The sequence below is a fragment of the Podarcis pityusensis genome, assembly GCF_964106645.2.
Source record: "Podarcis pityusensis genome assembly, chromosome: 2".
In the NCBI taxonomy this organism is placed as follows: Eukaryota; Metazoa; Chordata; class Lepidosauria; order Squamata; family Lacertidae; genus Podarcis; species Podarcis pityusensis.
Genome location: NC_138029.1, coordinates 38762252 through 38788914, shown reverse-complemented (window position 1 = coordinate 38788914; position 26663 = coordinate 38762252). Strand labels below are relative to the sequence as shown.

The 26663-nt window shown below is 40.7% G+C and overlaps 1 protein-coding gene across 3 annotated transcripts in view; it reads left to right on the top strand.

Moving 5' to 3' along the window:
* The first annotated feature begins 1589 nt into the window (after positions 1-1589).
* Positions 1590-26663, top strand: part of LOC308470374 (myosin-1B) — an 87183-nt gene continuing 62109 nt past the window's right edge. The window contains exons 1-40 of one of the 3 annotated variants that reach the window (XM_080993562.1): positions 1590-1619; positions 1842-1889; positions 5805-6030; positions 6126-6269; positions 6360-6516; positions 7313-7340; positions 7439-7556; positions 7648-7740; positions 8826-8889; positions 9000-9098; positions 9208-9311; positions 10127-10265; positions 10703-10821; positions 10994-11143; positions 11605-11775; positions 12883-13189; positions 13309-13388; positions 14223-14310; positions 14951-15068; positions 15416-15539; positions 15626-15762; positions 15863-16118; positions 16897-17139; positions 17243-17419; positions 17505-17650; positions 17756-17846; positions 17941-18330; positions 18818-18944; positions 19727-19845; positions 20078-20274; positions 21359-21542; positions 21652-21817; positions 22085-22209; positions 22366-22674; positions 22765-22968; positions 23433-23558; positions 23682-23852; positions 24609-24713; positions 25053-25148; positions 25546-25831. In XM_080993562.1, coding sequence (XP_080849688.1) covers positions 5827-6030; positions 6126-6269; positions 6360-6516; positions 7313-7340; positions 7439-7556; positions 7648-7740; positions 8826-8889; positions 9000-9098; positions 9208-9311; positions 10127-10265; positions 10703-10821; positions 10994-11143; positions 11605-11775; positions 12883-13189; positions 13309-13388; positions 14223-14310; positions 14951-15068; positions 15416-15539; positions 15626-15762; positions 15863-16118; positions 16897-17139; positions 17243-17419; positions 17505-17650; positions 17756-17846; positions 17941-18330; positions 18818-18944; positions 19727-19845; positions 20078-20274; positions 21359-21542; positions 21652-21817; positions 22085-22209; positions 22366-22674; positions 22765-22968; positions 23433-23558; positions 23682-23852; positions 24609-24713; positions 25053-25148; positions 25546-25701 — 5832 coding nt within the window. In that variant the 5' untranslated portion in view covers positions 1590-1619; positions 1842-1889; positions 5805-5826 and the 3' untranslated portion in view covers positions 25702-25831. Of the gene's footprint in view, positions 1620-1841; positions 1974-5804; positions 6031-6125; positions 6270-6359; positions 6517-7312; positions 7341-7438; positions 7557-7647; positions 7741-8825; positions 8890-8999; positions 9099-9207; positions 9312-10126; positions 10266-10702; positions 10822-10993; positions 11144-11604; positions 11776-12882; positions 13190-13308; positions 13389-14222; positions 14311-14950; positions 15069-15415; positions 15540-15625; positions 15763-15862; positions 16119-16896; positions 17140-17242; positions 17420-17504; positions 17651-17755; positions 17847-17940; positions 18331-18817; positions 18945-19726; positions 19846-20077; positions 20275-21358; positions 21543-21651; positions 21818-22084; positions 22210-22365; positions 22675-22764; positions 22969-23432; positions 23559-23681; positions 23853-24608; positions 24714-25052; positions 25149-25545 lie in introns of those variants that run through there. The other 2 variants (XM_080993564.1, XM_080993563.1) reach the window with 2 other exon arrangements.

Sequence of the window (26663 nt, the reverse complement as noted above, 5' to 3'; positions counted from 1 at the left end):
TATCTCTAGGCAGAAGGTCTCTTATCCGATAGACGCCTTTCTCCTCAAGTTTTTAAAATTGTCCATATTCATCCTCCTGTTGGAATAATGGATGGTCCAACAGTGAAGTCAATGGTGAGGGTTTGGGGGCCAGAACTGAGTCCCATCAGCACTGCTTTAAAAAATGGGTTTTGAATTTTTCTCCACTCAGTTTGGGATAGTTTTAGGAAAGAAAATGCCCTTACTGACAGTGAAGAGGGAGAGGCCTCAATCTGTACCCATGGAATGTCATATTTCCCCCTAATCAAGGGGATCAGAGATTTAATCTGAAATGCTGCATAAAAGAGTCCTAGGTTGGGCAATCTGAGACCTCCCTTAGATCTATGCCTAAATAACGTTTTATAATTTATTCTAGATTTTTCCCCAGATGAAACAAAGAGAATTGGCTTTTGTTGCCATTTTTTAAGCAGAGATGAGAAAATATGGATGGGCAAAACCTGAAAAAAAAAATGAAAACTTCGGAAGAATAGACATTTTAACCACGGCTATCCTGCCAAGCCAACTGAGATTTAAATGTTTCCATTGTACCAATTCTTGGGAAATATCTCTGAGCAGGTTTTTATAGTTTCTGCGACTAAGCTATTTTAGATCTGATGTTAAATTGATACAAAGATAACTAAAGCCACAATGACCAATGCTAAATTCTACTTGTGATATTAGTTGCTCACAAGTCATTGTGGGTAGGTTAATTGGAAGAATGGCTGAAACTACCGGTACTTTATTTTGTACACAACTGTGTGATGCTTGATCACATGCACACAAATTCACAGGTATGCTTCTTATAATGTTTGGTGAAACGTAGCATGTAACACCCCCAACCAATGGCCTCATTACATGTTAACATGTTACTAGAGTTCACCAGACGTACATACTTTGGATGTACGTTTATAGCTTTGTGCTAAGCTTCATATATGCAAAAACATGCAGCCTCTGGTGTATTAAATGCTCATCCAAAGCCACCTTAAGCAACTCTATGCCCAAGTGACCACATCAATCAATCTTAAGATGGCAACTCTTTCTTATGCCAAGAACAGCAATTCCAAAAATACTTATAATAACAATATAATTTTAATTAGTTTGGAGGATTAGAGTTAAATTTGCAAATACTTGTTTATAAGCACTTTACAATAGGAAACATTATCAATCCCATTTACTTCTCTTCCCACCCACCTATCCAAAACAGAACAGAACAGTGAGATATGAAAGCAATGCTCAGGAGGTCATTCAGCAATGACAACACCAGCAATAGCAATAGCACTCAAGAGGCCCTTGTGCCATACTCTGGCTTTCTTGAATAGCCCAGATTCTCTCCTTTAAGACCCTTGTGAAATTATTTATAGGGCATTTACTCACATAGTCTGTAGGACATCAAATATTTCTAATTATATCCAGTCATGTCAAATGACAATTATGCCTTAGCCAACTTTGCCAAACAATGCTTTACAGGGAAAGGTTAGCCAAAATGCCTTGAGTGAAGAATGGCTTGGGGGTGGGAGGACAGGGGCTGGTACTTGTGCTCATCCGAGAGTATAAAAGTGTCTAGGGCCAATTTGTGTTGTCCTTCCACAGATAGTTAATAGGTAAGTGTTGGGGGGTGATTGTGGGGCTCTGGAGGGGGGGGTAGCACCCCTGAATTCCACTCATGCCAGGCCATTCCTTATGCCTTTGCCATTAGCTCAGGAGAATTGACTATGTCAAACGGGATTTCAGATATGCTCCTTTGCTTCCAGTCAGTAATTCATTGTTGGAAGACTCTTTAAAAAGTCACCAGTAAGAAGAGATTTGCACTTTTTGTTTTGCAGTACTGGCCGGTGCTGAGCCTGAGCACTATTCATTTCGTATACCAGGAGGTAAGGCTCTGATTGTACCCATTCTTGGGGAAGGGGGAAGAGGTTCAAAGAAAGTCTCCTTTTGGATCTGAGCTGAGAATACAGGTGCAGTGCCCCTTGCTAATTATGTACCGCATGAAATATTTTATGGGTATTGTGTTCAGATTTTATTGCACAGTGTCCATGTTAACTGATCATGCAGTTCTGGCATATGAGGCATTACTAGCGAGTGCTCCTCCCCTCTAAGCACATGCTAGAAGTTCCAGCTTTTAATTGCCCTCTGCGACATTATCTGATACTTCCAGAGAAAATCTAATTGCAAAATGGGCAACCATCAAAGTGGGCAACAAGTTGGCATCCAGGACAAAGTGAATTCTCTAATGAATACCACTCTTTGAGAATGTGTACTGGAATAGACTAGCAGCAATAACACTGTGTTTGACTGTTCCTTTATTTCAGGTTTAGTTTTGAGAAATGATAGTGAAAATCATGTCTTGCCTTCTCATTTATTTACATTATTAGTTAATATTATAACAAATTGAACAAATCTTAACAAATTGAGCTAAAATTTTCTAACTGGGACTGCTTGAGAGCTACTTTATGATGTATATATTTAATTCCCCAAGAGCAGAATCCAAGCGGAAAGGAAAGTAATGTCTAGGGCTGAGCATGAACTTCCATCAGAATACAAAGGTTAGGATTTCTGATCCACAACCAAGAGTATACTCATCAATCAACAAGATAAGGGAGGAAAATGGAAGTTAACAGGGAGGGTGGCAGCTTAGTGTTTTGTATGAAAAGGTCCATGGTTCAATCCATGGCATCTTCAGGTAGGGCTGGGAGAGATGCCTGTTTCAAATCCTGGAAAGCTGCTGTCTGTTGGTAAATGTAATACTGAACTTGATGCACCAATGGTTGGGCTCCGTATGAGGCAGCTTCCTGGGTTACTGTGATGACTGGAGGCTAATTACATGGAAGCAAGCAAGGTGGAAGGGACATGGGTGGCGCTGTGGGTTAAACCACAGAGCCAAGGACTTGCTGATCAGAAGGTCGGCGGTTTGAATCCCCGCGACGGGGTGAGCTCCTGTTGCTTGGTCCCTGCTCCTGCCAACCTAGCAGTTTGAAAGCATGTCAAAGTGCAAGTAGATAAATAGGTACCACTCCAGCGGGAAGGTAAACGGCGTTTTTGTGCGCTGCTCTGGTTCGCCAGAAGCGGCTTAGTCATGGTGGCCACAAGACCCGGAAGCTGTACACCGGCTCCCTCGGCCAATAAAGTGAGATGAGCGCTGCAACCCCAGAGTCGGTCACGACTGGACCTAATGGTCAGGGGTCCCTTTACCTTTTTTAAGCAAGCTGGAGCTAGAAGCCAAAGAAACATATTCAGCTAGAGGCAGGAGGATAGAACAGCTTAAAACTAGAGCAAGAAATTCAGAGGGGAAACAAATTCAGTATGTTCCTAAAATCCAGTTTGTCTTGCAAACTTTCAAATTCATTTTCTAGCTGCTTGAAAGTATTGGTGCAATCATGAAAAGAAATAAAACAGAGCCATTCACGACTGAGTTGAGGTGCTGTGCCAGAGTCGGATTGGACACTAGCACCGCTCAGCGGGTGCAGTGACCCCTTATGCTCACCAAATGTGTGGGCAGGTGGCAGTCAGCAGGAGGCCCTGAAATGGTGCTTTCTGTGGGCTGGCAAGTGGGAGGGCCTAAGCTGGCATGGGATCCATTGGATCCCATACCAGACCCACTGCTGGCAAGTGCCCGCCCTCTGTCCCCTAGAGGGCCCAATACCTACACAAGCTCCACAAATGAGAGGTCATAAAAGGATGTTGACAAGATGTTGCGCCTCCCCCTGCCACTGAAGGGTAAATTCAGGGAATATGGGCTAACATTTTGATGCCAACAGGGTTGTGTAGACACAACAACAACAACAACAACAACAACAACAACAACAACAAAGTATGTTCATAAATGAGAAACAGTGATGCCGCAATAAACATCCACTTGGAATCACCCTTACTTATCACATTTTGGCTCTAATTCTGTTGGCATTCAACCACCTGAGTTCCGTATTAGAGGGAACAAGTGGGACTTGCAAACAAAATATTACTGTAATTTCTCTTTTAGAATGAGCACTCCACCTTAGGCTTCTAGCCAGCCATTTACTCCCAGCAGGGCATTTCACTCTTCCTCCTCCCCAACCAGTTTTCTGTTCCCCTTAACAACTGACACTTAACATTCTCACTGGCTTCTTTTGGAACTTTTTGCCTCCTTAGGTTTTTCAAAAAGCTCCCCTGCCCCACTTCTGCAAATGTTGATGTTCAACCAAGCATGCTCCTACCACCTTGTTTCCAGTGGCCATCTTTGTCACTAGTCCTGTTGGCACTCACCACCTGAGCTTGCTACCGGACTGCTGTGATGATGATGAAGTTCTGTGGAGTACCATGACACAAAACTTTCTGCAAATTGTGCCAAGGTGCCCTGATCACTTCAATACAGATCCTCCACAGATGTTGGCTGCCCCATTAATTTTGATAGATCGACCAATCTATAAATTTGTTCATTTCTTTGCTTGAATGAGTGGGAAAACTTAATGTTTGTTCTGGTTTTACAACTTCTTAGCTTTGATGGATTGGCACGATCAATTTGGGGAATTTAAATAATGTGACTGTGGTCACCTAGTAGAGCACTCAGATATAGCAGGGCCAGGGTGGGAGAGTGCTAGAGTCCTGTCTAGTCAAGTTGCATGGGATCAGTTCCAATCTGTTACCTCTGAGGATGTGGACAGGCTGCTTGGACGAGTGAAACCAACCACCTGTCTCCTTGATCCTTGCCCATCCTAGCTCATAAAAGTGAGCTGGGAACGGCTGGGTGCTGGGCTCCATGGGGTGGTGAATACCTCCCTCTGTGAGGTAGTCTTTCTAGACTGGCTTAAAGAAGCAGTTATTAAGATTGAAGTTGAATCCCGGTAGGACAGAAGTACTGTTTTTGGGGGACAGAGGGTGGGCAGGTGTGGGGGACTCCTTGGTCTTGAATGGGGTAACTGTGCCCCTGAAAGACCAAGTGCGCAGCCTGGGAGTCATTTTGGATCCACAGTTGTCCATCGAGGTGCAGGTCAATTCTGTGTCCAGGGCAGCTGTCTACCAGCTCCACCTGGTACAATGGCTGACACCCTACCTGCCCACAGACTGTCTCGCCAGAGTGATGCATGCTCTGTTTTCTCCCACTTGGACTATCGCAATGTACTCTACATGGGGCTACCTTTGAAGTTGACTCGGAAACTACAACTAATCCAGAATGTGGCAGCTAGACTGGTGACCGGGAGTGGCCTCCGGGACCATATAACACCAGTCCTAAAGGACCTTCATTGGCTCCCATTGTGTTTCTGAGCAAAATTCAAAGTGTTGGTGTTGACCTTTAAAGCCCTAAACGGCCTTGGCCCAATATACCTGAAGGAGTGTTTCCACCCCCATCACTCAGCTCAGACACTGAGGTCCTCCTCTGAGGGTCTTCTGCTGGTTCCCTCACTGCAAGAAGCAAAGTCACAGGGAACAAGCTGGAGGGCCTTCTCGGTAGTGGTGCCCTCCCTGTGGAACACCCTCCTTTTAGATGTCAAGGATATAAAGAACCATACAACTTTTAGAAGACATCTGAAGGCAGCCCTGTTTCGGGAAGTTTTTTGTTTGATTTTTTTAATGTTTTAATATATTCTGTAAGACACCCAGAGTGGCTGGGGAAACTAATAATAATAATAATAATAATAATAATAATAATAATCACACCATAATTTCAAATATATTGAAATACTTAGAATCCATGTGCCTCCTCAACAATTTCCTCTACTTCTAAGTCATACCAATATTAGAAATGCAAAAGAATATATAAAGTGGCATTACACAGCTGCAATTCTCATGTGGGCTGTCATTCTCTGTCACAGTGTTCTCTGCTAAGCTGCAGCCATGTCTTCGGACTCAGAAATGGCAGCCTTCGGGGCAGCTGCCCCTTTTCTCCGAAAGTCAGAAAAGGAGAGAATTGAGGCTCAAAACAAGCCATTTGATGCCAAAACATCAGTTTTTGTGGTGGATCCTAAGATCTCCTTTGCAAAAGGTGTTGTCCAGAGCAAGGAGGCAGGGAAAGTCACAGTCAAGAAAGAAGGTGGAGACGTGAGTAGAGAAACACCAACTGACATTGAAAAATTAGGAATATATTTGTCCTATTCTTTATGCTCTTTGCTGAATGGTCTCTTGTTTCCTTGCAGACTGTGACAGTTAAGGATGACCAAGTCTTTCCTATGAATCCTCCCAAATTTGATAAAATTGAGGACATGGCCATGATGACCCACCTCCATGAACCTGCTGTGCTGTATAACCTCAAAGAGCGTTATGCAGCCTGGATGATCTATGTGAGAACAGTTTAACATTTACCATTGACTTCACAATACAGATTATTATTCCACAGAGAATCAGATTTATTATCCATCTTTTCTTTACAGACCTATTCAGGTCTCTTCTGTGTCACTGTCAATCCCTACAAGTGGCTGCCAGTATATAATCCTGAGGTGGTAAATGCCTACAGAGGCAAAAAGCGTCAAGAGGCCCCTCCTCACATCTTCTCCATCTCTGACAATGCCTATCAGTTCATGTTAACTGGTAAGTAGGTCAACCTACCTCAAAGTGATTACAAAGTGACAGTTCCCGAGACTGAGTCAACAGCTTTTCCAGAAAGTCCCATGCACGATGGGGTTGCAGCTAAGAATTATCTCTGTAGCCATTAAAGCTCAAAGGAAGGAAACCTCAACTCAACTGTCCTCTAAAACACCAAAACCTAATAGCACTGTGCCAACATTTCAGGGCATTCTTCTTTATTGCTTTGTTAACTCTTCATGAGCTTATATGTAGTTTTAGAACTATTTAATAGTTCAGTATTTTCTATAGCAGCTTGCAGTTGGAAGTAAAATGCACAAGAGACATCAGGATTATAGTGAAGAGCAGTAAGATGTGAATTTATGGCATGCATACTGAAATAAGTGTTGGTTATGAATAATAACTGATAAAAAGTCAGGTTGTTTTCATTCTTAATGGATGTATGGGACTTTAAAATGAAAAGAAACATTAGAAAGGGACCATCCAGATTCTGAACAATCATAGCCTAAAATTATCAGGCTATCCTAGTGTATTTTAAATGAATATTCCTTATTTCAATAATTGGGCTCATCCACATTTCCACTTACCCTGTGTGTATGAGCAGTTTCCCCCTTGCCCCATTCCTTTCCCAGGGAAAACCTACTCTTTAGTGCTAAATCAGAGCAAATGTTAATCCGGAGAAAACCTGAACAGCTGTTTGCTTCAATTGAGGGCTAAAGCATGGTTTTCCCTGGAGGAAAGCAGCGGGACAAGAGGAGATGTGGATAAGCTAAGTTACACTGTTGTTTCTTGATTTTCCTAGATCGTGAGAACCAGTCCATTCTAATCACGTAAGTATGCTTATGATGAGTATGATTCTAGTCAAAGCAAGCTTTGTGTGCAAAGCACTGTTTGACAAAGTGGTCTTTCCTTCTGTTTTTGTTGACAGTGGAGAATCTGGTGCTGGAAAGACTGTGAACACAAAACGTGTCATCCAATATTTTGCAACAATTGCTGCAGCTACTGACAAGAAGAAGGAAGAACCACAGCAAGCAAGCAAGCTAAAGGTGAGTTGTATATCTAAGAGGAAGCTAACCTTTCATTTTTGTTAACTGCTGTAGTTATAAAATACATAACTTTGCAATAACACTTTTTCAGGGAACACTAGAAGATCAAATTATCAGTGCCAACCCTTTGCTGGAGGCTTTTGGGAATGCCAAGACTGTGAGGAATGACAACTCTTCCCGTTTTGTAAGTCTTGCGTTCAGAAGTACCATATTTTTCGGCCCATAGGGCGCACCTAGTTTTTTGGGGGGGAAATAAAGAAAAATTTTTTTATCTCCAACCCCAGGCGCGGGGCTGGGGCGGGGGAAGCCCGAGCTTCCCCCAGCCCCCAGAACAGGCAGCTCTCCACAAGCCGTGGGAGAGCTGCGCGAAGCCTGAAGCCTGGGGGGGCTGAGCTCAGCCCTCCCACGGCTTGCAGAGAGCTGCGCGAAGCCTGGGGGGCGCTGAGTTCAGTGCACCCCCGCGCTTTGGGGTGCAGGCAGCTCTCCCACGGCTTGCGGAAAGCTTCCTGAAGCCTGGAGAGCGAGAGGGGTCGGTGCGCACCGACCCCTGTCGCTCTCCAGGCTTCAGCGAAAGCCTGCATTCGCCCCATAGGACGCACACACATTTCCTCTTCATTTTTGGAGGGGGAAAAGTGCGTCCTATAGGGCGAAAAATACGGTATATTTAAGAGTGTACCAGTGAGACAATTTCATTAATTAGTTTTGTGATATTTTTCCTAGCATTGGTTGAAAAGAATCAGGGCCAATGTAATGCAAGAAATAAAGTGTTAGATTTGGGCATGAGTTACCCAGCCACAAAGATCACATTAATTGCTTTAGCACTATACTTCTTCATGCTAATTCTGTCTTACACAATTATTGTGATAATAATAAATGGATTAAGAATAGTAAAGCCCTATCTAATGATAGCTAAAGATAGAAACAAGGAAATAGATTTGTTTGAGTGGGTTTTACTCTGCGTATGACATATCATTGGGTAAGTCTCCATATGTCTGCAAGATATAATAATAATAATAATAATAATAATAACTACTATTAAAAACACAATGAAAAGGAAGAACCAAAAGACCTTTGGTTTACAAGACATTGTACATATAAGACATTTATGGTTCTTCCTTTTCATTATGCTTTCTTAGCAGTGGCTGGTGTACACCATTTTTGTCCCGTCAGAAATGTATAAAATCAATAAAATGGCACTGTGCAGATAACGAAACACATGCAAAACATGGTTTAAATGTGTTGTAATTAAAATGCCATTTCCCCCCATAGGGTAAATTCATCAGAATTCACTTTGGTGCTACAGGAAAACTGGCTTCTGCAGACATTGAGACATGTAAGGAACTTTGCTAGACCATCACGCAGTCTCCTTCTTTCCTTCCTTCATCTTCTTTTCCTTCTTTCCCTCCCTGCCTTTTACTTAATTACCCTTAATTGTGTTGCCAGATCTCCTGGAGAAGTCCAGGGTTACTTTCCAGCTGAAAGCTGAAAGAAGCTACCACATCTTTTATCAGATCACATCCAACAAGAAGCCGGAACTGATTGGTAAGAAGCATTTGTTTTGGAGTAGGCTGCTGCTTGCTAAAATCTTGTGTTGATGCTTGATTATTCAATGGATGAAAATAAATCTGTATCTTTGCTTCTCCTTATTCAGAGATGCTTCTGATTACTACCAACCCATATGACTTTCACTTTGTGAGTCAGGGTGAGATCAGTGTTGCCAGTATCAATGATCAAGAAGAGCTGATGGCAACTGATGTAAGTAACTTGTAGATTGGAATATATGAAATTTGATCAGATCAGTTTTGGGCTGAATTTATTCAGCAGAAATTAGATTTCTTGGGGTGATGAACCCTTGCTACAATTTATTTGGGGGAGGGAAGCATTCTAGAAATGCTGGGGGTCAGGAGTCTTGCTAGAAATGGGAATGACAGCAGCCTCCCCTCTCCCAATCTCTCCATTAAACATAGTCTTGTTGCCTTGAGTAGTATCAATGGCTTGCCTTTTTTTGGTCAGAATGCACCCTTGGAACAATGTCATGATGTGTGTGTGTGTGTGTGTGTGTGTGTGTGTGCGCGTGCGTGTGCGTGTCTATGTAGGAGGCCAGCAGAGGAGGCAGTAGTGGCATCCTTCCCACATACCCTTGAATTTGCCACACGTGGCAACAGCTTTCCTTGACGCTTCCTCCCAAAATGTGCCTTGGAAAAATGGTACATCACGCTTTAGTGTTGTTTGAAGAGCATTCTCTCTCTCTCTCTCTCTCTCTCTCTCTCTCTCTCTCTCTCTGTGTGTGTGTGTGAGAGAGAGAGAGAGAGAGAGAGAGAGAGAGAGAAATAATAGGCCCCTCATGGCCAGTGAGGCAGACCACAAATACCTCACCAACAGAATGCCCCAGAACAACACTACACCATGACATGTTGTTCCAAGTGGGGCAATGTGAGACAAAACACAGGCCTCTAATTGCCAAAAAGGGTCACTCAGATTCTTTACCTCCTTATGGAGCAGCAAATTTGAAAGGCCAGTTGCAGTCAATATTATATCAGACAGAAATTTGACTTTGATTTGGTTGATAGGAAGCCATCGACATCCTGGGTTTCACTGCTGAGGAAAAGACAGCCATTTACAAGCTAACTGGAGCTGTAATGCACTATGGGAACATGAAGTTCAAGCAGAAGCAACGTGAGGAGCAGGCTGAGCCAGATGGCACTGAAGGTATTTGGAAGACATGTGGCAGGATACTGAGATTTTCCAGAAAGAAGGGGCTTGCTCTATAGAAATTTGTATTAAAAATCCAAAACAAATTATATTATTATTGTTTATTAAATTTATATATTGCCCTTCATTCGAATTCACAGGGCAGTTAATAATAATAATAATAATAATAATAATAATAATCTTTAAAATGCCATAGGTAGTTTAATCAGCCAAAGGTCAAATGATTAACAGCAAGCGATTGAGGTGAATGCTCATTGTTATATAGCCATCCCATAAACAAATAAGAACAAATGCTCAACGAAGACCAGGCACAATCTAACCACCACATAAACTTTGTGCAAGCAAATCAGGATGAATGCTGAATACGTAGGTTGTCTGGAGAATCCCATAATTTGTATTCCAGTGCTGATAATCTCTCTCATGTCTATGCTTAGTTGCTGACAAGGCTGCCTACCTCATGAACCTCAATTCAGCAGATCTGCTGAAAGCGTTGTGCTACCCCCGAGTCAAGGTCGGCAATGAATATGTCACCAAAGGCCAAACTGTCCAGCAGGTAAATGCCACATTAGCTAAAATGCATGGTTTGACTTAACTATCTATGATTCACTGCCTTGATAAGAGGTGAATCACATATCATTATATCTACCATTGATTTCACTAATGATTAAATCAAACATATTTCTCTGCTATCAATAGTAACTCCTGCTGTTATCTTGTCTTCTTAGGTGTACAATAATGTAGGTGCTCTTGCAAAAGCAGTCTATGAAAAGATGTTCTTGTGGATGGTTCTTCGTATTAACCAGCAGCTGGATACCAAGCAAGCAAGACAATACTTCATTGGTGTGCTGGACATTGCAGGCTTTGAGATTTTTGATGTAAGGAAATAGGGAGAAATTAAAAAATAATAATTGTAAAGCACTAGAGAAACAGTGTTTTGTATCGGCCAGTTCAAAACTGTATTACATACTGAAGTGTGACTCCGGCAGCTGAAACATTTCAACTGATACAAGTTGCCATTCATTGAAAACATGGAGCATTTTCCATGTATAAAATGTGTAATTAATTGTAATTAATCTCAAAGAAAAGGCACATCTAAACTGATGCCTTCAAAGTGTTTCAGCATGCAGCACAATACTAGAAGCCACATACCATGCAGGAACTGAAACACTCAGAGGATTGAACTGAACCATACAAATGCAAAGACTAAATGTGGCTGAGAAAAAGAACCCATACAAGTCTAGTTCTGTGGGCAAATGCCTGCAGGAGAGGAAAGAAAAGTGTCAAGCTGCTGTAGGGCTGTTTCTTGTTACTGAAAATGTTTCTTGTTTTTCTGTAGTACAACAGCCTGGAGCAGCTGTGCATCAACTTCACTAATGAGAAACTGCAACAGTTTTTCAACCATCACATGTTTGTGCTGGAGCAAGAGGAGTACAAGAAAGAAGGAATTGAATGGGAGTTCATTGACTTTGGAATGGATCTGGCTGCCTGCATTGAACTCATTGAGAAGGTAACTTTCGCAGTGTGAATACTTGGTATGCTCTGAAATGTTGTAGTTACATGGGAGAACATGCATGCAATTTGCATTCCTTTCTTAAGTGCACCCCAGCAGAGGGGTTGGTTGCAGGAAACTCCAGTGTATTGAACACTGTACCATGAGAGGAAGTGGGTTGGATGTGGCAGGTGATTGGATCCTGTCCAAAGAATCGTATACTAAATCTTCACAGGTCTATACTCTGGGGGCCTTCCATGCATTCTTGTTTCATGCAATAATCATGCAATCGTAACTCAATTTATTGAACAGGATGTAGATATAGTGTCAGTTTAGTAGCATTTGGTTGCATTGAATCAAATTTCCCCACAGCTGTATAAGAAAAAATGATTTTTCTAGACCAGCCTATTTATTTCTATAGCATCAAGTGTGTCCATGGCACTTCAAAGAACAGGCCTGGCAGCCCTACTCTAGGGAGTTTACAATCTAAAAGCAGACACAAGGGAAACAACAGAAGGTGGGGAAGGGAAATGGAGACAAGTGCAAGCAGAGAAAGACTATATTACTGTTACTCATACTTTAGCTTTTTAATGGTATGGCATTGTCAACAGAGGCTTGTTCTAAAGCAGGTGTGGGGAACCTGTGGCCCTTCTGATGTTGCTGGACTCCCGCTCCAGCCAGTATGGCCAAAGGTCAGAGATGATGGAAGCTGTAGTCTAAGAGCATCTGGAGGGCAATAGGTTGCCCTTCCCTGTTCCAAAGGTTTCATGGGCATGATAGCAATGGGCCAGAAATACTCAGGTGGCTTCTTTCATAGGGAATATTGTTCAAGAATAAATAGAAATAGGGTATACACTCTCTCATAGTAGATATTTGCTGAGATTATCCAGCAGGATATATTATGGAACATGTCTATACATATGTACCTTTTCGGTTGTAACAATTGGTTGATCTGCATGTGGTGTAAACCTGTATTCCAGGTTTTAATGGGACTTGTGCTTGCATATTTGAACTCAGTTCCTTCTCAACTTCTCTGCTCCAACAGAAAATTCTTCATGCTTTCCCAAAGGCAAGTGTTTCCAAAAGCTGACTAAGCAATCTCTTTATTATTGTTATTCCTTCCAGCCAATGGGCATTTTCTCCATCCTGGAAGAGGAGTGCATGTTTCCTAAGGCAACTGACACTTCTTTCAAGAACAAGCTCTATGACCAGCATCTTGGAAAATCTGCTAACTTCCAGAAACCTAAGCCTGTCAAAGGCAAGGCTGAAGCCCACTTTGCCCTGGTGCACTATGCCGGCACGGTGGACTACAATATCACTGGCTGGCTGGAGAAGAACAAAGACCCTTTGAATGATACGGTGGTGGGTCTGTATCAGAAATCATCCATGAAGACTCTAGCTTTCCTGTTTGCTGATCGTCCTGTAGATGCTGGTAATGGCTTTATAATCAACCCTCTGACTAATGTATATATAAGGAAACATTTATTCTAATATAAAAGTATTATTTAATAAATCTAAGGTCCCTTTAATATTTTTTCATGTTAATTTTAGATGGTGGTGGCGGCAGTGGTGGCAAGAAGGCTGCTAAGAAGAAGGGGTCTTCCTTCCAGACCGTGTCTGCTCTTTTCAGGGTATAGTATAATCTTTATAACTCTTTTCAGTGTGTGAATTTAAAAATGCTTCATGAAATGCCTGTATTTGTCAGTATTTGTGTACCAAACCATTTTGGATCTTCTGAGAGATATGCTGAATCTAACTGAATTCATGGAATAGTCTTCTTTTCAAAAAATATTGCCACAGATTTAAAATACATGCCCGCATCCTTCCACATAATTCAAATATGAACAAAGTACAGTATGTAAAATATCCTTGACTGCTCTAAGTCTCTAAAAAGAGGGGATCAGTATTGAATACAAAGGCAAATAAATCTTTATTGAAATGCTTCATGTGTTACTTTGCCTAAGCGATGTGTCTGCATGCTGCTTTAATATTTATTAAAGGAAGAAATATGGAATGTGGCCCTCCAAGTGTTGCTGGACTAAAACTTCCATCAGCCCTGAGCACTAGCCATACTGGTGGGGATGATGGAAACTGGGAGTTCAACAACATCTGGAAATTCACAGGTTCCCTACCAGGGGGACTAAGGATTGATTCCAAAGAAGCAGTATACACTTAAGGGAGCTCCTCCTCTTAACAGCATACAGATAGTACTTTATTTAATGGCATGCTCCTAATGTCAAAGAGATAAGATGCTATTAAACCTGAACAGCAACTTGTTTAACAACCCAAACGTCAAAAGCAAGCATTGACAGTGGATGTTAGGAGCTTGAAACAAACCCGATTTTTTAAATCTCTGTTACATTTGATGGTGCTTCCCCACCCCTATTTGCATGCACTTGTCTCCTCTGCATGCAAACATCCCTTCTTTGGACTTTTGCACAAAATATCTGCTTCTGGTCCCACAGGAGAACTTAAACAAACTGATGTCCAATCTGAGAAGCACTCATCCCCACTTTGTGCGCTGCATTATTCCCAATGAAACAAAAACACCTGGTAAGGCATATAAATAAACAAATAAAGCAGATGTTATTGTATTTTTAGCAACCAACTATCACACAATTTCAGTGGGGAAAGCCCATTTAGTTTCTTATTAAGCATTAATCCAAGTCTTGCACAACATGCAAACTTTGAGAAAAGTATAATGCAAAGCAACACAATGGATCAGTTTGGTTTTCACTTGGCATGCGCGGCAAAAGGAAAACTGCTAGCGAGACATTTCACAAGTACGCCATTAAATTTTCATTTCATTAAAATTTGATTGCTTTTTCAAAGCCTGTTCTGATCATGGTCTAATTTGTCATGTTTGGATTTCCTTCTGAATTTTAAAAGTAATAGTAGAATATATTTAGCTTGTAGTTCTAAATACATTCTCCTCTCCATGAAAAATGTGTAAAGTTCCCCTCACTGTTGATTATTTATATGAACATACCAAAGCAGTCTAAAGAATGCTCCTGTGTCCAGTGTGTTCCATGAGGGAAAGCATATTTAACTGAGCTTGTGTAAAAGAAGGCTTAGTTTTCTGTGCCTCAGGTGTTCAAAATATTGAGAAATCTGAACAGGAATAAATACATATAAATGCAACAGTATTTGCCCTTACAAAATGGTGCTAATTCCTCTTTGATTTTTTCGAAAGGTGCAATGGAACATGAACTTGTACTGCATCAACTGAGGTGTAATGGTGTGCTGGAAGGCATCCGCATTTGCCGAAAGGGATTCCCTAGTAGGATCGTTTATGCTGATTTCAAACAGAGGTTAGTTTGGCCCTCCTATAGAGCTCCATTCTGTACATTTCACATCTCATATGCTTTCTTGACTTTATAAAAAAAACCCAACCCTTCATCATAAATCCAGTTAACAACAAGATTATATTTATTCAGCGTTGATGAATATCCCAGACTAGATAACTCCTTTGAATCAAGTGTTGTTTTCTCAACATGCTTTGAATGTTTTCAGAGATCAACAACTATTTTATATTAATTCATTTTTACTCAATCATTCCTTGACAAGTTTTTGGAAACCAATAACCACAACAAATTGCTATTCATGAAACTAGTGAATTTAATGGCAAGACACCAGCATCTTCTGTTTTCTCCAACAGATACAAGGTTTTAAATGCAAGTGCTATTCCAGAAGGCCAGTTCATTGATAGCAAGAAAGCATCTGAAAAGCTTCTTGGATCTATTGATATTGACCACACCCAGTATAGATTTGGACATACCAAGGTATAAACTATCTCTGATGCAAATACCTTTTCTTTAATTAGTACAAGGTTGCATTTGTGACATTCTGCAACCTTTCTTTTCTCCAGGTGTTCTTCAAAGCTGGCCTTTTGGGTCTTCTGGAAGAGATGAGAGATGACAAGCTGGCTCATCTGATAACACGTACACAGGCTATGTGTCGTGGCTTCTTAGCAAGGACAGAGTACCAGAAAATGTTGGAAAGGAGGTATAGCCCTCACAATTATTTAAAAAAGCACTATCAGAAGGCCTGATTTGGTTGCCCTGCTCTGCATGCCATTTAATGTGAATCTTAACTTTGTTGACAGAGAGGCCATCTTTACTATTCAATACAATGTCCGTTCATTCATGAACGTCAAGCACTGGCCCTGGATGAAGTTATATTTCAAGATCAAGCCCTTGCTAAAGAGTGCTGAATCAGAGAAAGAGATGGCCACCATGAAAGAAGAGTTTCAGAAAACTAAAGAAGAGCTTGCCAAGTCAGAGGCAAAACGAAAGGAACTTGAAGAAAAAATGGTGTCTCTGATCCAAGAGAAGAATGACTTGCAGCTCCAAGTCCAGTCTGTAAGTGTTATTGGTGCCATTAATTTGACTTTATTCTTGATATAATTTAGGTAGAGGAACGCACACATTGTAGGGAAAGTACACTGTGAATATTTTGGGTTATTTAGGCTATCCCCAAAATATGGCGCTCTGTGTGTGTGTGTGTACACCAAACAATCTGGCACTGAGTATAATATATAAGACACTATTTTATATACCGGTAAGACTGCATTTTATTCATGAATGCACATATATAAGACTGCATTTTATTCATGAATGCACATATGTAGGTCTAGTATACAGCTTTTTGTTTTCACACCAACATTTATATTGGATTCAACCCAGTTTACCTACTGTGTGAAAGACTGTGAGAAAGGGAGTGGGGAAGCTGACATTGTGATTACAATTATGTAATATAAAAAACATGGAAGGAAAATAGCATTGATGATCATTTGGCAACACTTTGCAACTTGTTTCTTGAGTGTGGAAAATATTAGTAAAGTCACCAGCAAAGGCTACTGTCTCAGTAAACATTACAGTTGCTTAGACTTGATATGAAAATGAATTTAATTCACTTATACAAATACAATTTCTATACAATTAATCACAGATTAATATAGATGAAAATTTTCAGAACACAGATTCCATTCAGTAGGAAAATCTACCCCAAAATCCTACTGAAATCTTACAGAAATGAAACATGGATTATTCTCTGGAACATTACCAGTTCTGTTATTCACATTTAGAAAGTGAAAATACTGGAAAGACATTCGTTTAACATGCTACATTTTCTCCCCAGGAAGCTGATGGCTTGGCAGATGCAGAGGAGAGATGTGACCAGCTGATCAAAACCAAGATTCAGCTGGAAGCTAAAATTAAGGAGCTGACTGAACGGGCAGAGGATGAGGAGGAAATGAATGCTGAGCTGACAGCCAAAAAGAGGAAACTGGAAGATGAATGCTCAGAGCTGAAGAAAGACATTGATGATCTGGAGTTAACACTGGCCAAGGTGGAAAAGGAGAAGCATGCCACAGAAAACAAGGTAATGATCATAATGTGCTCAGATCTGCAACCAATAGTCAGAATGTTGTATTATCATTCCAGGGTAGAATGATATATTGAATCTGTTTGTTCATTTCTAAAAGGTGAAAAACCTCACTGAAGAGATGGCAGTCTTGGATGAGACCATTGCCAAACTGACCAAGGAAAAGAAAGCCCTCCAAGAGGCCCATCAACAGACCTTGGATGACCTGCAAGCAGAGGAGGACAAAGTCAATACTCTGACCAAAGCAAAGACCAAGCTGGAGCAGCAAGTGGACGATGTAAGCACCATCACATGCAGAAGAATAACTGTGGGGTAAATGTAGCATTAGAGTGACAAAGTCTTTGTCCCTTCTTTGTCTTTAGCTTGAAGGGTCCCTGGAGCAAGAAAAGAAGATACGCATGGACCTGGAGAGAGCCAAGAGGAAGCTTGAAGGTGATCTGAAGCTGTCCCAAGAATCCTTAATGGATTTGGAAAATGATAAGCAGCAGCTGGATGAAAAGCTGAAGAAGTAAGTAAGGTTTGCTTCTGGAAGACCTTTTAGGAGGTCTCTATAGAACCCAACTATTATTATTTGATTTGGACTCAAAAAATCCTTGTGTTTTGTTGTGAAAAGGAAAGAATTTGAAATCAGCCAGTTCCAAAGCAAAATTGAAGATGAGCAGGCCTTGGGCTTACAACTTCAGAAGAAGATAAAGGAGTTACAGGCAAGTCAAGCATATATCAGATCCATTGTGACTATGAAAATTACTTCCTCTGAGAATATATTGTGAGTGTTAATAGCTGCTTCTCTTTCTGTAGGCCCGTATTGAGGAACTGGAGGAGGAGATTGAGGCTGAGCGTGCATCTCGGGCCAAAGCAGAGAAGCAGCGAGCTGATCTCTCCAGAGAACTTGAAGAGATCAGTGAGCGTCTGGAGGAAGCTGGTGGGGCAACTGCAGCTCAGATTGAGATGAACAAGAAACGTGAGGCAGAATTCCAGAAAATGCGCAGGGACCTTGAAGAGGCCACTCTGCAACATGAAGCCACAACAGCTGCTCTCCGCAAGAAGCATGCAGACAGTGCAGCTGAACTTGGGGAACAAATTGATAACTTGCAACGTGTGAAACAGAAGCTGGAGAAGGAGAAGAGTGAGCTGAAGATGGAGATTGATGACCTTGCTAGTAATTTGGAATCTGTCTCCAAAGGCAAGGTATCATACAGCAATTTCAATATACATATATTACAATCACAAAATATACATATTGGATTTACATTTCTGTAGCTTTATACAGGATTGGAGTGAGGTAATTGTAATTTAAAAAGAATTTCAACTTCTATGGGAAAAAGAGAAAAGTAATTTTTATTACATTAGCATCTCTATCCATCCATATATAATGCTGTTTCTATTTAATAATGTTTCTATTTGCAAGATGACCCATTTTTTCCATATATATATATATATATATATTAAGGTCCTCATTTCCCCCCTTAAATAATGCATCACTTATTCAGGACTCCTTATTACATATTCTTTTTCATTATTCAAGACATTCCCCATTCTTCAGCGTTATATGCTTCTGGTCTTCATTGTGACTCTAAAACATATATGAAGCGTCCATTCTGAATACTACAAAGTCTTACAATATGCAAAGTACAATGGTGTTAGTTAATATGGTTCTTTGACTGTACACCTATAGGCCAATTTTGAAAAGATGTGCCGCACCCTAGAAGATCAGCTTAGCGAGCTTAAAACAAAAGAAGAAGAGCATCAACGTTCTATTAATGACCTGAATGCTCAAAGAGCTCGTTTGCAGACAGAATCTGGTAAGATGCTTAAACAAATTTCTAAAATGCTGGAGATATTTGTGAGAAGGACATGGCTTGTTCTGAAAAAATTCAACTATGGGCATTATTTCCCATCCCGTCCCCAATTCAGTGGGAGTGGTGGTTGTAGCTCGGTTTGGTGGTTGCATGGAGAGATGGTGCTTCAGCTTTTGCAAGATAGGAAGGGTGATTTCCAGCCTCTCAAAGATGGGCTGAAGCCTAGAGAACCTGCAAGGCTTCAGGAGCCAATCGGTGCACGAGCTGGGCTCCTGAGAGGTGGGGCCTTGGAGCAGCCCTGGGGGAAGACTTCACCTACTAGGTCCACTCCAGATAAATAAAAGGAGATGCATGGTGCAGGGCCCAGGAAAAATTGGCCATTTCTTCCCACTACCTCATAGCAACCTTGAAGGTAGAACAACCTTGAAGGTGGAAGAGGCATTGGGCTGGACAGGGGATCCCCTTAGATGGGGATCCCCTTAAGAGTCCTTAAAGGGCAGCACTTCCCATCCAGATACCTAATTCAGGGGCTGAAGATCCATACCTATGGAAATTAAAACACTTAAGTCCATAGATTTCAGCAGGTCTTCTCTTATTATAACTAATATTGAATATCACCTTCACTTTTTTACTACTTAATATGTCTACTGTGAACACCATCATTGTACCAAATAATTGCCAAAACCTATGCAAAAATGATTAAATCTTGGAGATTTCAGATATTAATTTTAATATAATATTTCAATTTACTTATGTTAAATTATGTTATATATTCTCTACTTCAGGTGAACTCTCACGACAGGTAGATGAAAAAGATGCTTTGATTTCCCAGCTTTCCAGAGGCAAGCAAGCTTTTACTCAACAAATTGAAGAACTGAAGAGACAACTTGAGGAAGAGATAAAGGTGAAAATTTGGAATCAAGAATTTATTTTATCGTCTGTTATAATGCCAGAAACACTGGGCAGCTTTTTTGTCACAGATTCACTACTGCAAGAATTGCCTCACCTGCATAATTATTTATGTTTTATACATCTCATTCTCTGTGTGCTTACTTCATCTTGTGGACTGGCAATTGTATGTGCTGAAGCCCACTCCGAATATTTACATAATCTACAATTCTATGTTAATTCTATAGGCCAAGAATGCACTGGCCCATGGTTTACAATCTGCAAGACATGACTGTGACCTTCTTCGGGAACAATATGAAGAAGAACAGGAAGCCAAGGCTGAGCTTCAGCGTGCCCTGTCCAAGGCAAACAGTGAGGTTGCTCAATGGAGAACTAAATACGAAACTGATGCCATTCAGCGGACTGAGGAACTGGAAGAAGCCAAGTATGTGCAATGATGTGCTTAAAAGGGTGTTAGGAAATACCAAACAAATAGTTGTGCGAGAAGAATTAGAGAACTCCCTCCATTAACTGGAGCACCATTTATAGGTGGAGGACCAGAACAATTAACAGAAAGGACACATTATTATTATCTGGGCTTAGCCTGAGTATGAGATAGTTCTGTGAATTTATACAGTGGTCTATGGTGTTATTCAACACTGCATATCATCATGTTTATCTTAAATCTTCATGTTTCCTGAAGAGAGTTTTTTTTTTTTTTTTTTGTAATCTAATGAAACAGCTGCATACAGCTGAATCTAATAGCTCCTCAATGAGTGCAATGTTCACGGTATTTTCAGATGCAGCAGGAAGAAGACAATATTTTTTAATGTAGACTGAATTAGAGAAAGCAAGTTATATTTTTATCAGAATCAGTGTACAGAATAAGTCACACATTGGTTTATGCTAGGCTCAGAGTAGGGATGTACTGCAATTTTACATGAGTCACATTTTCACTGGAGCAGAGGCAGAGTCGCTTGATCATGAGCATCTATGGCAATTTCCAAGTTGATAACTGCATTCTGAGGTGTGTGTGTCCCCCAATATTTGTGGAACCTCTTCCTGCCACTGCTGCAGAAAGAATGAGTGAATGTAGTGAATCAAATTCCACAACCAATTTCTTTGTTTCTTTGTTAGATGTGCTTTCTCACAATGTCAACGTAAATTGTGCTCACAAATTCCATGGGAAAGAAAAAGTCACCAACATCAATTCTGCAATAAATTATTTTAGGTTAAGTTGCAAGGCATTTAGTGAATTGAATGACTTAAGCCAATTTTGCACAAGGACATTTTGAAAACAATTGAAAGCAAAAAAATTCAGCAACTTGTATCCCTAGCTTAGAGTGGTAGTGAGACATGATTACATTATTACAATGTTATGTGTTAACATGGAAGGAAAAGATGATATGTCAAGACAAGGTTTGAAAGGAAAAGCGAATTTGTATTATCAGTATGCACTGAATACCTTTCAGCCATTTATTATCATGGATAATTAAGAATCATTAAGTGTTGTAATCACATTCCTCTAGGAAAAAGCTGGCTCAGCGTCTGCAGGATGCTGAAGAACACGTAGAGGCTGTGAATTCCAAATGTGCTTCACTTGAGAAGACAAAGCAAAGGTTACAGAATGAAGTGGAGGACCTGATGATTGATGTGGAAAGGTCCAATGCAGCCTGTGCAGCTCTAGATAAGAAGCAGAAGAACTTTGATAAGGTACTTTTGGCCATAATTTGAAAGAAAACCCAGCATGTTGCAACAAACTCTCAGGTACACATGAACACATTTCTTATTTCTTGTGTTTCTTCTTTCTGGTGTTTTGCAGATTCTGGCAGACTGGAAACAGAAATATGAGGAAACACAGTCTGAACTGGAAGCCTCCCAGAAAGAGGCTCGCTCTCTCAGCACAGAGCTCTTTAAGATGAAGAATGCTTATGAGGAATCCTTGGATCACTTGGAAACTCTGAAGCGTGAAAACAAGAATCTCCAGCGTAAGACCATAGTCTTTACCTAGGCATTCTGCCAAGTTTGGTCATTTTTGTAGTAGGAGGCTTCCACTTAATTTGTATACCATTATTTTTTTCATTGCCCACTGATAGATTCAAACATTCAACTGAAAACCATTCACATGAATGGCAAAAGTGTAATGCTAATTATTAAACGATTGTTGGGTTCTGAATTTGTACTCCTTACACAATCCAGTGTACAGATTGCGGATCTGCTCTCTCTGACTGTCATTTTAATGTGTAAACCAACAGAGGAGATTTCTGACCTCACGGAGCAGGTTGCTGAAGGAGGAAAAGCTATCCATGAATTGGAGAAAGTGAAGAAGCAGATTGAGCAAGAGAAAAATGATCTGCAGACTGCTCTAGAGGAAGCTGAGGTAAGTACACTATTATGCATATAATTATTTTGTGGCATATATCAGACAGAAAGGTTGGCAATGCTTGCACAGTGCATACAAACTAGTGGTTTTTAGTGTTTCCTATTGAATAAACTTTCAGATAGTGAGTCCATGGTATGCTATTCTTGTTTTAAGGCCTCACTGGAACACGAAGAAGGCAAAATCCTCCGCATCCAACTTGAGCTCAACCAGGTGAAGGCTGACATTGACAGGAGACTTGCAGAGAAGGATGAGGAAATTGATCAGCTGAAGAGGAATCACCTGAGAGTTGTAGAGTCCATGCAGAGCACACTGGACGCTGAGATCAGGAGCAGGAATGATGCCCTGCGGCTGAAAAAGAAGATGGAGGGAGATCTGAATGAAATGGAAATCCAGCTAAGCCATGCCAACCGCCAAGCTGCCGAAGCACAGAAGAACCTCAGGAACACCCAAGGAATACTCAAGGTACATATATATTTCTGTAATCAGGATACAGTTGTGATTGTTATTGTGCAAAGAATGGTCTCACAATAATATCTCAATATCATTTTTTAGGACACCCAGATACATTTGGATGAAGCTATAAGGTGCCAGGAAGATCTGAAGGAGCAAGTGGCCATGGTTGAGCGCAGAGCTAATCTGATGCAGGCTGAGATTGAGGAGCTCCGTGCAGCTCTGGAACAGACAGAGAGGGGCAGGAAAATAGCAGAACAGGAACTTCTGGATGCCAGTGAGCGTGTGCAACTCCTCCACACCCAGGTGAGCTTCTAGCTTGTAATGGGCGCATAAAATTCTCTAAGCAGAAGATGGTTCAGGTAAAGGGAAGAAGCTACTTCTGTTTTTTGAAATGGCATTGTGTATTGCCCACCTGTGTCAAAACTCCTGATATGTATGTGTCCATCTCTTTTTGCAATGTCGCTGACTCCATTTTCTATTCCTTATGAGCATACCTTCATGATATGGTCAAGTGCCTCCAAAGGACTTCATCAATTAAGTCTTCTCCATGTTTGTTAAGCCTGAATCAATGCTATAAGAAATGAAACGTAAACATTAACTGATAATTTGAGAGCTTTCTTAAGGGTTGATGAAGGCTCCAAACATTGCATTTGCTGTTTTCTAGATAACCAAGAATGCCTCCCACACCAAAGAAACATGAATTTCATGCTGAATATATTACGGTTTGCGGCTAATAGTTAAATGTCAGTTTTATTATTCTTATACAGAACACCAGCTTGATCAACACCAAAAAGAAGCTGGAAACGGATATTGCCCAAATCCAGAGTGAAATGGAGGAGACAATTCAGGAAGCACGCAATGCAGAAGAGAAGGCCAAGAAGGCCATAACTGATGTGAGTTTGGGGGATTTTTCTTTGGAAATATTTCCCTGATTATACTTGGCATGCATGGCTTTCTGATTAATAAGAAGAAGAATAATAAGAATAATAATAATATTTTACTATAACTATTAATAGGCAGCCATGATGGCAGAGGAGTTGAAGAAGGAACAAGATACCAGTGCACATCTGGAGAGGATGAAGAAGAACCTAGACCAGACTGTGAAGGACTTGCAGCACCGTCTTGATGAAGCAGAGCAGCTGGCACTGAAAGGAGGGAAGAAACAGATCCAGAAACTGGAGGCCAGAGTGCGTATATCTCATAGAGGAATGGTTTCTCCATGCATTTTGAATCTTGAATAATCATTTTCCACACTTTCATGTCTTCACTCCCTGCTTTGCCCGCATAGGCAGGAGACATACCATCTAGGAGAGGTACTATCTGAAAGTTCGGAAGGCAGCAATGGTAGTAGTAGTTTGCTTTTTTATATATTCTTGATGCCTTTCTTCTGGGAGAAAGTCTCCCCTTTGCGCACAAATGCCCATTCTCTCTGAAAACTACACAGAAGAAACTTTCCCCTTTGCTTCAGTTATTACTCCTACCTCCACACCAACCTCAGACCTATTTGCATATCTAGGAACCAACACTAGTAACCATGTCGAGTAACCAGAAACACACAACAGACGCTGGGTGACAGAGCAGGACTTGGGGAAACAGGGGTACATATTCAGTGTCTGAGAATTTGGAGGGGCTCGTGGTAGCATGGCCACAGGGATGGGCCACAGATGAATAGAAATGAAAGTAAGGAGCAATCTTCTATGATATTGTTCTATGAATTGGGGCAGCTCAGGTAAGGAAGCTGACAGAAGATAACGCTCTAAGTTGCTATCAGAGGAATGAAAAGGGTGCCAAGGGAAAGATGGGACAAATGTACCTAGAAAGTTTCTACCCATTCAGCTACAGCTTATCATTACAGCCATATTTCCATATCATCATGATTTAGTGAGTAGCACTTGGATTAGAATACCGGCTAAAATGCAGAAGCCTTTGTTTTTGCATTTCAGGTTCGTGAACTGGAAGCTGAGTGTGAGAATGAACAGAAGCGCAGTGCTGAGGCTATAAAAGGTGTACGAAAGTATGAGAGAAGAGTAAAGGAACTGACCTATCAGGTGAGAATAGAGACTTCCTTTTATCTAGGGTTGCCATATTCCCAAAAGTGAAAATCCGGACAAAGTTGCTGAGCTTTTCTTTTTTTGGGGGGGGTGTCCCAAAGTTGTTATTTGGGAACATCTCTCTCCTCCCCCCCTCACCAAATTAAGTTTTTAGGCTTTTAAAAATATTTTTAAGCATTTTTAAAAATAAAAATCGCCCTGCTTGCCATAAAATCTGCTCGGAAGCCATTACCAGAACCTGATTCCTGAACGTATGGCAGCCCTACTTTTATCTGAAAATGTCGTAGGTACTTGCATGTGAGTTCACACTCTCTTCTCTTACTTTTAAACATTTAGGCTGAAGAAGACCGGAAGAATGTTCTGAGACTCCAGGATCTTGTAGATAAACTACAGCTCAAAGTGAAAGCATACAAGCGACAAGCTGAGGAAGCTGTAAGTATCACACAGAACATGGTGCAAAAGTTTTGGCTTGCATGTATTGCACCAACACACAAAACCTGACTGAATAATGAAGTCTAGTTTTGAGCAGAACATGTTTATATCACATACAAATATTTTGAATTTACAGCATTTCTCATAAGAGAATTTATACACTGCTCTTGTGCACCCAAGAGGTGAAGACCCCATGGAGCTCTGCACATTCAGGAGCTGCCCTACTATCTTAAATATTATGGGAGTCTTCACAAATTGAATTGTATGCCCTTCAAAATGGCCTGAGAAAAATTAGTACATGCTTTGTGTCTACTTTGCTAAGAATTCAATCTGGTGCAGGCTGAAAAGCAGGAAGGACTGAGTTCTGCCATTTTCATATCTCTCTGTCTGTTATCAGGAGGAACAATCCAATGTGAACCTTTCGAAGTTCCGCAAGATTCAGCATGAGCTGGAAGAGGCTGAGGAGCGGGCTGACATTGCTGAGTCCCAGGTTAACAAGCTCCGGGTGAAGACCCGAGAGGTGCACAAGAAAGTTGTTGTAAGCGAAGAATAAGCTCACCAAAGAGATGTAGAGTGACTGAAGAGAAGCACAAAATGTGAAGCTCTTTGCCACTTCCTGTAATTAATGTTTATTCCCCTCACTGTTTAGAAAATAAAGATTGTAGATTCCTTTGCATACTAAATATGGACATGGCTTTTCATTTTAACTTGTTAGTAAGTATTAGAGACCTGGAAGGATTGTGCATTTCTGGTGACAGTCTTAACTCTGCCCTGTTGTGCATTCAGCTGAACACAGTTCTCAGATTCATGAATATATATGAGAACTCTCAGAAACATTATTACATAATCAGTGAATCACCATGAAATTGAAGTTTACTTGCAGTTCACATTAAGCCTTAGTTCTTATCTTTAATCACTTTGGGTTTCTCTTCAATGAAGCAAAGGAAGAAAACGAATGTTAAAATAAATGAGCAAAATCTTATATGGTTAGTTTAAGTAAATGGTAACAAAGCACATTGTCATTGTTATATTGAGCCTAGGTGCTGAACACCAAATGGGATGAACAGGAAAATGTGCAAACATATACTGCTAAGCAAGGACCTAAAATAGTGTTTTTTGCTTTACAAGAAAGCACTTTCTTGAGATGGGTGTATCAACTATTTCTGAACTGTACTGTGCCCTCTAAACTAAGAATGAACCTAATGAGCACTGAGGCTTAGCCATATGCAACTCTATGCTGGATTGTGGTAACGCTGTCCAAAGGGCTGTCTTGTCCTTGGGACAAACTGTAAAGATCAAGGCAGGTTGCCAAGTATGCAAAGGTTCTAAATAAGCCTTTCACCTCGTATGTAGTCATAAGATATCAAATGCAATTGTGTAGTCATAAGATATCAAATGCAATTGTATGGAGTTATTAAATCAACAGGTGATTTTGGGTTATAATATTTTTAAAATCACTGATCAGTACTATGAAAACTCATGTTAAATAGATTGATTTAAACAAATAATATCAAG